The sequence below is a fragment of the Panthera leo genome, chromosome B1 (genome assembly GCF_018350215.1).
Source record: "Panthera leo isolate Ple1 chromosome B1, P.leo_Ple1_pat1.1, whole genome shotgun sequence".
NCBI classification, from domain to species: domain Eukaryota; kingdom Metazoa; phylum Chordata; class Mammalia; order Carnivora; family Felidae; genus Panthera; species Panthera leo.
The window spans coordinates 191,099,969-191,114,177 of NC_056682.1; the positions used below are offsets into that span (position 1 = coordinate 191,099,969).

General features: G+C 34.6%; 1 protein-coding gene and 1 pseudogene across 2 annotated transcripts in view; both read right to left on the reverse strand.

The window, feature by feature from the left end:
* The window catches only part of NCAPG (non-SMC condensin I complex subunit G), a 46,228-nt gene that overhangs the window by 27,173 nt on the left and 4,846 nt on the right, over positions 1–14,209 (reverse strand). For both annotated transcript variants that reach the window (XM_042936824.1, XM_042936823.1), the window contains exons 4-12: positions 13,857–14,002; positions 13,516–13,600; positions 12,288–12,480; positions 11,450–11,599; positions 6,935–7,075; positions 5,836–5,959; positions 3,957–4,043; positions 3,457–3,636; positions 1,146–1,256 (exon numbers count right to left, since the gene is read on the reverse strand). In XM_042936824.1, the coding sequence (XP_042792758.1) occupies positions 1,146–1,256; positions 3,457–3,636; positions 3,957–4,043; positions 5,836–5,959; positions 6,935–7,075; positions 11,450–11,599; positions 12,288–12,480; positions 13,516–13,600; positions 13,857–14,002 (1,217 nt within the window). The remainder of the gene's footprint in view (positions 1–1,145; positions 1,257–3,456; positions 3,637–3,956; positions 4,044–5,835; positions 5,960–6,934; positions 7,076–11,449; positions 11,600–12,287; positions 12,481–13,515; positions 13,601–13,856; positions 14,003–14,209) is intronic.
* LOC122218832 lies at positions 7,637–7,737 on the reverse strand (annotated as a pseudogene).

Sequence of the window (14,209 nt, forward strand, 5' to 3'; positions counted from 1 at the left end):
CTGCATTTAGAAACTCATGACAATTCAGGGAACTAGATTTTAAATTTCTTTGTGGTTTTGTGGGTTTTTTCTAATTTATTTTTGAGAGAGCCTGAGTGGGGGAGGGGTAGAGAGAGGCGGGGACAGAGGATCCGAAGTGGGCGTACTGACGGGGCAATCCGGATGTGGGGCCGTACCCACAAACCACGAGATCATGACCTGAGCTGAAGTCAGACGCTCAACTGAATGAGCCACCCAGGCACCCCAGGGAACTAGATTTTAGATTACATCCATGGGCTGTTTTTCATTAATCCCAAGTAAAAACAATTGAGGGAGGATCCTGGAAGAGCCTAGATACAATCAAAATTTGCTTTGAATAAGTAGCATTGGTAAGAATACCCTACTATGGAATACTGTCGCCATAAACCACATGTGGCTACTGAATGCTTGGAATGTGCTAGTCCACACTGAGATGTGCTATTAAGATTTAGTATGAAGAACAGAATGTAAAATGTCTCGACAGTTTAATATTGAGCAAATGATGCCATTAAAATATTTGGGGTATATTCGGTTAAGTATACTAAAATTATATTTCACCTATTTACTTTTAATTTTTAAATGTGGCTACTAGAAAATGTTAAGTTACATGCGGTCTGCATTATACTGCTATCAGACAATGTTGTTTTACTAGAGTCTTGCAGTATTTGTGTCCCTATAGTTAATAAAATCTCTATGAAGAGTTACTTTAGTAAAACGTCTTTAAATATATAGGAAAAAAACCCCAAATTCCTTTCACAGGGCTCATAAAGTAAGTCTCAGAGTCTTTCTATATAGCAAGACTCCAGGACTTAAATATACCTAATATGTTTCAGTATTTCCTGTTACTATTCAAAGAATGAAAATATTTTACATCTCCTCCTAGTATAACTTTTCAAACTTGTTAAAGGGATACGTATAACTTATATACGAGGTCTTTTATATACATTACCTTAATTTAATCTTCACAATATGAAGTACCCACTATATAATTTTTTTATTTTACCATTTATATTTATCAGATGCTAAAGATGATTATCTTTTTATTCTTTTGAACCCCAAGGAACAATGTTACTTACAAACTAAGGAAGGAGTGGGCTAAAATAAAGCTTCAAAGGCCACCAACTTACCAACGATTCAATGATGCCATTCATGGTTGCACCTATACCTGTTGAAGTGGACATCTGCTTCAACAATTCATAGCACAAAATAAGACACTTCTGTAGTGTTTCAGCATCATTCTAAAATGAAACACAAAATATTCTACATTAGTATAAATATCCTCTGCCCATCCTTTAAATATTAGCTTTTTCAGGGCTTTCTCTAAGGCATATTGTCTCTTTGGGCAATCTTATCCAATCATACAACTCCATTTACCATCCATGAGCTCACCCAGCCATTTCCTAAGTTTCAGATTCATATATACAATTGCTACATTTCCTCTTGTATGTTTCACAGGTTTCTCAAACTCAAAATTTCCAAAAGAACTCATCATTACCCAAATCCTTTCTCTTCTTGTGCTACCTCCATAAATAACACTGCTATCTACCAAATGTCCAAACCAAAAAACCTAGGGTACATTCTGGATTCACTCTTCTCCCTGTTACTAATTCCTAAATACTCCTCAAATCCATCACTTCTTTCCACATCCACCATCACTGTCTTCTTCTGGCTGTATACATATCAAGGCTACATTACTATAACAGTCTCCAACTACTATGCCTGCCTAGGCTTTTATCACTCTGCACTCTATTTTCTAACTAAGATATAAATCTTATCCTACCACTGAAAACCTTTAGTCATTCACCATGATCCCTGGCTAAAGCAGAAAATTTTAAATACTGCTTATACAAGACCTTAACAGGCCTGGCCCTTAATTTTTCCACAAGATTTATCTCTTACTTCTCTCCCCTCACTTCCCTAGTCATATGGACCTGAAGTTTTTAAACACAGCAGGTACTCTTTAAACTTCTAGACCCTCATATAAGCCATTCCATGGGCCTACAGGATTCCTTTAAAAACACATCAAGAAGAAACAATACAGTGCATTAAAGGCACAAATCTAAAGCCTGACTCGGCTGGGTTTGAATCCTGCCTCTACCATTTACTATCTGTGTAATTTTGGGCAAGTTACTTTTCCTATATAAAATGAAAATAGCACCAACCCCACAAGGTTATAGTGAGAATCAAATACTTGTGAAGTGCTTGAAGCAGTGACTACCACAGAAAAAGCATCCTGTAACTGTTAGCTTACATTATTATTTTTACTCCAATGTCAAGTGAAAACACTTCTTCCCCTGGGGAAGCCAACAACAAGAATAGATTTATAACCCTTAAATAAGACAAATGAAGACACAAATAGTCAAAGCAAGTCAAGTTAAATAAATGATATTAATCATGATAGGCCATGTTTGTTCACAATTTCCCAATTCAGACCTGCAGTTTGTATCATTTTTCAGTTTACATTTTTATTTTTCACTTTAAATCCGTTCCTCAAATTAAGCACCCATAATGATCCATACTTTGTCAAACAAGATAAGATGCTAGCTATGAAAATAAAATTCAGGCATATTCAATGGGAAAGTGGAGTGTTGGAGCAGGGATGTCTATAACTAGAGAAATCAAGGATATGGTATAACTTACAAAATGCTCCTGAACAGTAAACTCTTTCCTATCCAGCATTCTCTTTGAGCATACATCAATTGGCACTTCCCAAACTCAAAAAGTAAAATAATAAATGATGTTTACTACAAAAGGACAAATTCTAAAAGATGTCCTGAATGAAAGTTAACATCAAATATTACAGCAACTGATACCATTCTATCTTAAAGTGACAAGTTTATCAAATACAACTAAGTTAAAAAAAATGACTGCTGAAACTAAACTTTAAATGTTACTAGATAAAATGTTTAGTATTTCATTTAAAATAACAAAACTCCTTAGCTTTTTCTAAGAACAAAAAGTTAAGCTTTAAAAACTACATGTACAATCGTATGGTTACCATAGAAATTCTTTTCCTCAGCTCAGAAAGGTCATGAGTCTTCCATGAAGAGAGGGATGGATAGATGGATGCATTTTCTTTTTCTAAAGCATTCAAAACACACACACACACACACACACACACACACACACACACAACCAAACAGAAGAAAATACTAGAAGGTAAGTTTCCTTAGCAAGGAAGAAAAGACTATAGGCTCCAGAGATGAGCATGACAAGGGAGCAAATAAAGTCCTAGTTATAATAATTAAAGCTAACTGAGGCCTTTCAAAGTCTAAAATAAAAAGGAACAAAAGGGAAAAACTATTTTCGCATTAATTCATGATACTGCTAAAAACCCCTCCAAAGTAAACATACATTGGCAGGAGTTAAGAAAGAAAATAAAGTGTAGTTGAGATGATTAATAACTGCTGACATTTAGTATGAAAAAGTTATCTATACCTTCTCTATGTGAACTTCTTTGATTTCAAGTTGCTCTGTCTCTTTCAATAGCTTTACTTTGGCATCTTCTAATGCTTTTATTTCTTCTTTTAATTCTGATGCTTGATTAAAATCCTGTAAGTTAATGCAATTTTCCAAAGCTTCTTTTGCCTCAATCAGTTTAACTTTTATTTCAGCCATCTAAGGAAAGATATAAATTGCTTTAACAAAAACCATTAATATAAAAATCTATAGCAAACTGAAGAGTATTATTTAAAATCACAACAACCCAAAAGTTCAGCCGAGTCCAGCATATACAAAAAAAGTTGTATTCTTCCTGAATCAGAGACAGGCAAATCTTTCAGACAGCATAATCTGGTAACATTTTAGATACTCTTACAATTTATAGTTAGTAATGTGACTTTGTGAGGACAATTTTGAAAATATGCAGCAAAAGGAAATAAAAGACTTATACAACTACATTATTCTCAAAACATTTCTTTAATTTAGAAGAAATTTACCCTGAGTTCTTTCTTTCTTACATCAGCGGGATCATCAACACCAACGGTAACAATGGGCGCCCGAATCTCAGAGATAATTTCTGTAACCTGATAAATTATAATTCAGAGTACATGATTTAATATATGTTCTATATGATAAAATGACACCAAATTTGCTATACATAATTCCAAATAGTATCCACAATCTCCTAAAAAATAGAGCAAAACACACAAGTAAAAATAGCACATATTCTACCTTCTAGACAATTTGGGGGAAAAAATGACCAAACAAATATATCTAACTAAAAGTTCCAAGATTATAAGAAGGTAAACAGGCACACAGATGTTGAAGATAAATTTTCTCATGTAATACTCAAAAAAAACAAGAAAAATGAGTATAATATCTAATGTTAGGGACCAAAAACTAAAACTTTCTGCCCGTAATCCTCAATTCCCTCTTGCATAAATAATGACAGCATAACTAAAGACTTTTCCTCTCACAGCCACTGGGACATCAGAGTTGGCTGATTTAGGAAAAGGCTACATCCCCAGTGAAGGTACTTAAGGAGATGTGGATAACCACTAACTGGGAATGCTGTATTGTAGAAAGGATTTATGTTTAAGTACGTATAAGGAAGGGTTGGAAAAAGCCAACCTCCGAATTAACTTGCAACTCAGAGAGTACATGAATTTATGAAAAACACTGACAGAGCTGTCTTTTTTGACTATCTCGAGAAAATACTTGGCAATATTATAATAGATAACATTTATCTCTGTATTTACCAAGCACTTCATGAACATTATTTCATTGAACAAGAAAAGGTAGGTTTTATTGCTATTCTCATTCTGTACAAGAGTAAATTCAATAACGTGCTCAAAGTCACAAAGCCAGAAAGTACCAGAAGGGATTTGAACCTAGGTATGGATAACTTGAGCCAGCTCTCAAAACCCCTATGACTAAGGTACATGTGTCACCTCTTCCCTAACCTGCTCTATTTCAAACTGATTCAACAGAATGATGGACTAACAGAAGAAAGGAGAGAATTTTTAAAATGTGCGTGTGGGGCTCAGTCAGCTGAGCATCCAACTTTGGCTTAGGTTATCATCTCACAGTTCGTGAGTTTGAGCCCCGACATCAGGCTCACTGCTATTTGTGTGGAGCCTGCCTCGGATGCTCTGTCCCCCTCTCTCTACTTCTCACCTGCTCACGCTCTCTCTCTCAAAAATAAATTTAAAAGGGGCGCCTGGGTGGCTCAGTCGGTTAAGTGTCCGGCTTCAGCTCAGGTCATGATCTCACAGTCCATGAGTTCGAGCCCCGCGTCGGGCTCTGTGCTGACAGCTCAGAGCCTGGAGCCTGCTTCGGATTCTGTGTCTCCCTCTCTCTGCCCCTCCCCTGCTCATGCTCTGTCTCTCTCGGTCTCAAGAATGAATAAAAAACATTAAGTAAATAAATAAATAAATAAATAAATAAATAAATAAATAAATAAATAAATAAATAAAAAATTTAAAAAACATGTAGGGGTGCCTGGGTGTGATTCAGTCGGTTAAGTGTCTGCCTCTTGATTTCAGCTCAGATCATGATCTCATAGGTTGTGATTTGAAACCTCACATTAGGCTCCACACTGACAGTGCAGAGCCTGCTTGGGATTCTCTGCCTCCCTCTCTCTCTGCCCTGCCCCACTTGTTCTCTTTCTCAAAATAAATACATAAACTTTAAAAATAAATAAAAAGTGTGTGTGGGAGAAAGACTCAGTTTTAAGAAGTTTAAAAACTTAACAGAAAAGACTAAAACAAAAAGCAATTAAAGACAAAAAAGCAAAAACTACTGAAAACAATACAATCCTAAATATCATTAGCCAAAACCTCTTAACCTTTACCAGCAATGAAGATAATTACTTACAATTTGTGTTCTCTTATTATCATCTGTAACAATGCAGAGCAATCTCTCAACAAGAAAAGAAAGTAGGGATATTGGGGTTGTGGGCAGAGTAAGAATCTCCTGTAAAATAGCCAGTAGTCGTTTCCTGCATTCAAAAACAAATATTTTAATTTAAACATGACCTTAAAAACACATTTTATCTGTAACATTTCACTTATCCTGCAGACTTAATTACATTTGTCTCAGTTCTTTTTTTATCACTATAAATACAAAAATGTGTACAGACTTTAGGTCAAAAATTCATGTCCTGCAAAAAAATAATATTTATAAATGATCCTACAATCTTTCATAAATCAACATGATGAAATGACAAAATATCAGAAATGAATCAAATCTTTAGATAGATTACTAATCCTGCCTGTTATAAATATTTTTAAGCAAAACCTGCAATTTTATTTATTCTGAAAAAAACTGAATGAGGAACTTGTACTTTCCATATATATGAACAAAATGGATACGAGCTGTACAGGTCCACCTATATGCATATTTTTGCCCATAAATACAGTACGGTACAATTCCATAAATACAATATAGTACTGTATTTTCTCTTAAGATTTTAATTTTTTTCTCTAGCTTCCTTTATTATAAGAATATGGTATATAACAGAAAACACATGTTAATCAACTGTTGATGTCGATTTTTATGTTTATGCTTATTGGTAAGGCTTTCAGTCAAGAGACTGTTAATAATTAGGTTTTTTATGAGTCAAAAGTTATACATGGATTTCTGACTCCATGGGGGGGGATGAGGGATCAGTGCCCTTACCCCCTCCCTCTGTTACTCAAGAGTTAATCATATATACATATATGCATATATATGTATGGATATATGCATGTATACATACACATACATGTGTGTATTCACACATACACACAGAGAGGGAGGAAGAGAAACGGTGTATTTTCCTGTTATATGTTATATGTATAAGAGGAAAGAAAAAACTCTTTATTAGCACTTTAGAAAGGTAGTTTAAATACATTTAATCACGCTGTAACAGACTGTATTTCAATATAGGATATTAGAAGAGCAAATTAGGACTAGGGCTAATATTTAGACATACCTTCCTCCTTCTTCACTTGTATCCAAAGATTTGATAATTAGAATCAATTGTTGACCTATAAACTCTTTTGACATCAAATTTCCAATATAGGAAAAATCACTTTTCTTCTCATCTTTAACAACTGGAATACTCTGAATATAACTAAAACAAGTAGAATAAAATGTAAAATCTGTTAAAAAAACATTAAACAGCTCCCCGTGAAGTCAGAAAGAATCTTTTTCAGTTCATTATTAGTCCAAATATATATGGATGCTTATAACACATTATACTAATTCGGCTTCAAGAGTAAACTCTATGCTATTGTTACAAATTTTCACAAACCTATAGGCTTGCATCAAAAATATATTCCTTAAGTACGTGAAATATATTATATTATGTTATATATTATATATAATAATGTTATACATATTATATCATATTATATTGTATTATATGAAAATGTTTTAATTAAAGATTCAAATTTCTTACGGGGAATTTTCAAAAAGCAGTATTTATGTCTCTCAAGTTGGTAACATTATTTCAGTCACCAGTATTCTCAGTTATAAAGTTCTGCATCCCTTTAACAAAACACAATTTTTCATAAAGAGCACGTCTTCTCTCATCATCCCTAAGTGACCATTACTCTTTTGTTTAAAAAAATAGTAATAATCAATGCTAATTACATGAGTAATCCATGAATATAACGACATTTTAAAAAATCAGAAAAATATAGATAGCTTCATGAATTTGTATTTTCCTTGCTTAGGGGCCCTACTAACATCTGTATTGTTCTTATTTTAGTGTAGATACTCCTAAATAAGCACCATCAACTACCCTTTTATCCTTACCACCACTACCCAAATTAATGCTTACCCTCATCTAGATTATATTCAACAGCCTACCAGAAGGTTTCCCTATCTTGTGTGAACAAAAAAAGCTACTTAAAGGCAGAATTAGGGGCACCTGGGTGGCTCAGTTGGTTGAGCATCTGACTTCAGCTCAGGTCATGATCTCATGGTTCATCAGTTCAAACCCCGAGTTGGGCTCTGTACTGACAGCTCAGAGCCTGGAGGCTGCTTTAAATTCTGTGTCTCCCTCTCTCTCTGCCCCTCCCCTGCTTGCATTCTCTCTCTCTCTCTCTCTCTCAAAAATAAATAAACATTAAAAAAAATTGTTTTAAGACAGATTTAAGAATTTAAGCTTAGACAATTAGGTACCTTTAGGTTGGAAAGTAATATGAAAAACAACAATCCTGATGAAAAATGTCATTTTTAAAATGCCAACAAAAATCAGGGCAACTAGGTAGCTCAGTTGGTTAAGCATACAACTTTTTTTAAAAATTTTTTTTCAATGTTTATTTATTTTTGAGAGACAGGTCGAGAGAGAGAGAGAGAGAGAGAGAGAGAGGAAGGAGGTGGAGCAGATTGAGAGGGAGACACAGAATCCGAAGCAGGCTCCAGGCTCCGAGCTTTCAGCACAGAGCCTGATGCAGGACTCGAACTCATGAACCGCGATATCATGACCTGAGCCTAAGTCAGACCCTTAACCAACTGAGCCACCCAGGCACCCCAAGCATACAACTCTTGATTGTGGCTCAGGTCATGATCTCACGGTTGTAAGATCCAGCCCCTCATTGAGCTCTGGGTAGAGCGTGGAGCCTGCTTGGGATTTTCTCTCTCTGCCCTTCCCCCACTCACATGCACACAGGCATGTACTCTTTCAAAATAAATTAATGAACTTAAAAAAAATTAAAAATTGGGGCACCTGTGGCACCTGGGTTGCTCAGTCGGTTAAGCATCCGACTTCGGCTCAAGTCATGATCTCACAGTTCGTGGGTTTGAGCCCAACGTCGGGTTCTGTGCTGACAGCTCAGAGCCTGGAGCCTGTTTCAGATTCTGTGTCTCCCTCTCTCTCTGCCCCTCCCTTGTTCATGTTCTCTGTCTCAAAAATAAATACACAGCTTAAAAAAAAAAAAAATTTTTTTTTTTGTTTTTGTGGGGGCACCTGGGTGAGTCAGTCGGTTAAAGTGTTCAACTTCAGCTCAGGTCATGATTCACAGTTCACGAGTTCAGGCCCCACACCAGGCTCTATGCTGACAGCTCAGAGTCTGGAGCCTGCTTCAGATTCTGTGTCTCCCTTTCTCTCTGCCCCTCCCCTGCTCATGCTCTCTCTCTCACTCTTCTCTCAAAAATAAACTAACAAAAAAAATCCCTGATTTCTTTATGTGAATACGTCAGTTAACAGGAAATTGTTTCATATCAAAATTATGAATCACTAACTCTTCCTGCTACAAAATGTCTGAAAATATATTCCTGAGATTATCAGGAAGCAATTTTCCATTTAATTTTGTTTCTGTACCTGAATAAACTAATCCCATCCAGTGATGTTCCTCCAAAAAGAAAACCATTCTATTTCCTAAAGTATTCTTTCATTAGTAATTAAACTACAATTTTTAAAGTTTTCTTCTTTACAAGTGAAAAAACCCAAGTTGATTAAAGTTACCTATTTCAAAATCCACAGATTAAGTGACAAAGGAAATATAAGAATCCCTGACTTCTTAGAGCCAAAAGAACCAAGCTCCTTACCTGTATTTCAGTAAGAATTAATCTGTGAAGCAATCCTTGAGGAGAGGCTCTCCCTGTTATTTAAGTATTTATTTCCTAATATTTTCTTTATCTTCTATAAGCATCTATTACTTTTATATCAAGTCATATTGTTAAGCATTGCATCAAACTCCTTAATTTTGGAAACACTGCAACATGGCCCAAACAGCATTATAATGAATACTCTAAATATTAAAGCCTGAAACAACTACTATTGAAACAGTAGATGCACACATATTTTTTTATGATATTACTATGAACTGAGGCTATAAGTTTCCATATTGGGCTCACATTTAAGATATTTACCCTGGATTCAATATTTTGCACACAAATTAAAATGCATTTATAGTTTCGACTCCTGACTTATGTTGAATCATCATTAAGCAAAAGCAGAATACTATATTTATATTCCACACAAAGAGAATTCAGGCTTGTAATTCATATTATATGGAAGAAGCTTTTTAAAAAATGCATCAAAAGCATAAAGTTAAAAACTCTACACACCAAAACCTACCAAAATATACATAACCTTTGGTCCAGCAATTTTACTTCTGGGAATCAACGCCACAAAATCCCAAACATACATAACAATGTATGATTTAACAAAACTTTATCTGTGAAAACTGGAAATCATGTTAAATGTCCATTAACAGAGGAGTAAATCAAATATTGCCTTCATACTATGAAATGGCATCTTGTTAAGAGTGTGATAAATTTATATGTACCAACGTATAATGATCTCAGATATAAGTAGTTGAGGAAAAATGTGTAGTGTGATATCTTAAAAAAAATCATGCATTTTCATATATGTGCATGTAAATGTAGAGAAAGAGATTTGAATGTATATACCCCAAATTGTTAACTCTAAGATAAATGGAATTGAGGAATTAGAGGGTGATAGAAAAATTCCAGGGGCACCTGGGTGGCTCAGGCAGTTAAGTGACCGACTCTTTAGATCTCTGCTCAGGTCATGATCTCATGGTTGTGAGATTGAGCCATGTGACAGGCTACGCACTGAGCCTGGAGCCTGCTTGGGAGTCTCTCTCTCCCTCTCTGTGTCCATCCCACGAATGCTTTCACTCTCTCAAAAGAAATAAACATTTAAAAGAAAAGAACTTCCACATTTTTCTTCTACATATTTCTGTATTTGAATTTTGACAAGAATTGCATTCATGTTTTAATGGTATGATTTTAAAATAAAATTAAAAATCAGAATAATGAAAAAGGTGTATTTTGAAAAAATTTTTTAAAAAACAAAAAGCCAAACAGTGACAGTCTTAATTAATACTAAAACTGGCCTCAAAGGTTCACCCTGTCAGTCAGAAAACTATGGCCTATGCACCAGATACAGCCTGCCGCTTGTTCTTATACAGCGTGCAAGCTAAGAGTTTTACATTTTTAAATGAAAGCTTGTTTATATATGGATGTATACACACACATCTGAAAATACATATGAAAATTACATGAAGTTCAAATTTTAGTGTCTATAAACGTTGACAAAAGTTTTGTCGGAAAACAGTTACAATCATTCATCACATACTCTTTGGCTGCTTTTGTAACACCACACCATAATTTTCATTATGACACAGTATGGCCTACAGACCTAAATATTTACTGTCTGACCCTTAGGAAAGGTTTGCCAACCAATTTCAAGAGTAACACATCATCACCTTTATGTAGAAGTGTTCATATTCATACCCTAACAGCTTTAAGGAAATACAGTAAACATGTTGACTTTCTGCTCTTTCAGTATACTGTCCAGTACAGAGTATTCTTCAGAAAGACTCAATGTACATTCCTATTTATCCTTGCCTATCCAAAAAAAAATGGTTCTGAACTGATTCCCAATCCAGCTTTACTTTGACAGAGGGGGATAGAGGACTGAAACATACAGCACCAAAAGTACAATACAAACAAAAGCAAAGAATTTTACCTTAGTAAATACTCTGCATATACTACAGGCTCTGGCAAAATCTGCTCCAAAACTTCTTCACCTTCATCTCCTTTCGATTTCACATATTCACAAAGGACACGCCAATACAAAGCGTTTTCAGGAGTTAATGTTTCCAATGGAATCAGTTTCCTTAATTTAAAAGGGAGAGAATAAGACAAAACATAAGCTTAATATCCAGGCAAAAGTTTGAACTGAGTAGGGGCACCCAGGTAGCTCAAGTCAGTTAAGCGTCCATCTCTTGATTTTGGCTCAGGTCATGACCTCACAGTTCATGAGATCAACCCCCACATTGGGCTCTGCACTGACAGCAAGGAGCCTGCTTTGGATTCTCTCTCCCTTTCTCACTGCCCATCTCCCATTCATACATGCTCTCTCTTGCTCTTTCAAAATAAATAAACTTAAAAAAGAATTTTGAACTGAGTATAAAAAATGGGAAAAGCAGACTTGATTTATAACCAGCATCCTTTCATTGCAAAGTCATTAACTTATTCACACATACACAAATAAAAACATTCAAAGCAAAAGAAAAAAAAAAGAATCAAACATACAATAGGGATGCATGTTGTTGGACTTTCCATGGTAAGCTAATGCAAAAACCAAAGTAACAAAATGAGAAAAAAAAATGCAGCTAAAGTTGTCTATGCAGATAAAGTAATGAGCTCTTATACAAAAAGAATAAAAAAGACATCCACCACAGTAAAGAAAACACAAGTGGGGTAGATAAAAAGTACTGATACAATCTGAAGTAATCAGAAAAGGGGACTAATTTTAATTGCAGAAGTTCATCATTATCACATTTCAAATAATGAGTATATACCTGCCATCGTTATTTTTACAGATTTCTGCCAGCTCATTAAGAGGAGTCACTGAAAATAAGGCATTCAGAACAGAGACTGCCACTTCAGAAGAATTTTCCACATCTAACCGATGAAGCAACTCTAATATATTTCCTTCAGTGAAACGTAACCAGCCTTGGAGAAGATGCTTCTGCATTGCTTGTTTTACAGCATCTGTTAAGTCATTTGAAATATAAGTGAACAGAGGCTCCCTCTAGCTTCCATTTCCTATATTTTGTCTGTATTAATCACCTTTTATCATGAGATCAGTGTTGACACAAAATCAGTATTTATAATAAAAATAGAGACTAAGAGGAAGAACAAGGAAAAATACTGGAGAAGAAAATAAAAGTACAATAATATTGCAAAAGTCACTATGCTGTCCACTTCCAAGTAATAACGGAAAAGTTCAAATCAAATACCCAACTACTATCACAGCCTATAAAAATATCTGCATTCCTTCTCCCCTGGATTCACTGGACTTCAAGTGTTAGTCCTGACATTATGATACCTATTATTTCACCCATTGCCTGACTTCATCTGTTACACGCTTGCTATTTGCAATAGTGAATCACATAAGCATATATCACTGAACAAAATTTATTCTTAGTTTTTAAGTCATCCTCTTAGTCATTAGTCTTCTGACAATGTTTTGAAACTCAAGTTTTCTTGCTACAGCAAAATTAAGCCATCTGAGCCTTCTCATGGGGACTAGAAATTTAACATATATCATTCCTCATCATTCCCATAAGCAGATTCTCTAGTTTTAACAAAGACAAAAAGAATTTTAAAAAGGTAGGAAAATTATACTAGTCTGATAATTCCTAAATTCTGTTTCTACAGCACAGGACACCTTCCTATCAAGATATACACAAAGGGGATAGATGGCACATTTTTAGAATATAGAGTTCAAAAAGATATCCTGCACTACATCTGATATAAATTAGCTATACATCCTTAAGATATAGTTTCTTCATCTTTACAGATGTGTTTTACAACACAGGAAAAGTAAAACAAATTCTGCTCCTTTAATTACCACGACCTTGAACCTTATGAAATGTTTTCTACATGACATACCAAGCTAAATTTTGACAGACTGAGGCAATGGTAGGCTTACTTCACATAATTAAGGAAACATGTTTTCTAAACCTTGTAAGTCTACTAAACCAAAATCTTCTCAAGTTATGTATTTAAAGAAGTCGATCTTACCTGATCTGTCATTAAGACCTTGTTGAAGAAGCATGACTCTCTGAGCAATGGACATAGCTCTCATATGAACCTTTTCAGCTAAAACCTTAAAAAGATAAGGTGGTCATTAAACTCAACATAGTCTATATATTTTGTAACTAGTAATATCTCCTTCATCTAAGAAAATAACCCATAATTTCTAAAACAAATTAGTATCTGGAACACATTTAATGCAATAAGATTTTACCTAAATTACCTATAGTCTCTATCCATAAATATCTCACTGAAGAAATCATTATATGCCAAATATTCTTCAAAAGCATTTTAAGAATATACCTATGCAAGTTATTAGATTGACTTACTTGATAAGCCAGCTTTCTCACAGCCTCCTTCACATCCTTGGTGCGCCCTACAATTTTTGGTAAAGTTTTTGCTGATGGTGCAATACATGATAACACTGCCCGCCTAACTTCTGGATTTGAATCATTTTCAATCAAAGTAGCATATGCTAAAAAAAGAGCAATACATTTTAGTACATTAAAGAAATATTTAACAAGTCATAAGATAGCCCACATTTTGATATTTAACAATATCCTTAAAATGATATTCACTTTTTTTAGTCTTACACATTTAATTTTACCTGAAGATTTTTTTCTGCCAACTTGCCTAAAAAAAAAAAAAAAAAAAAAAAAAAACAAAAAAAAACAGAATAAGA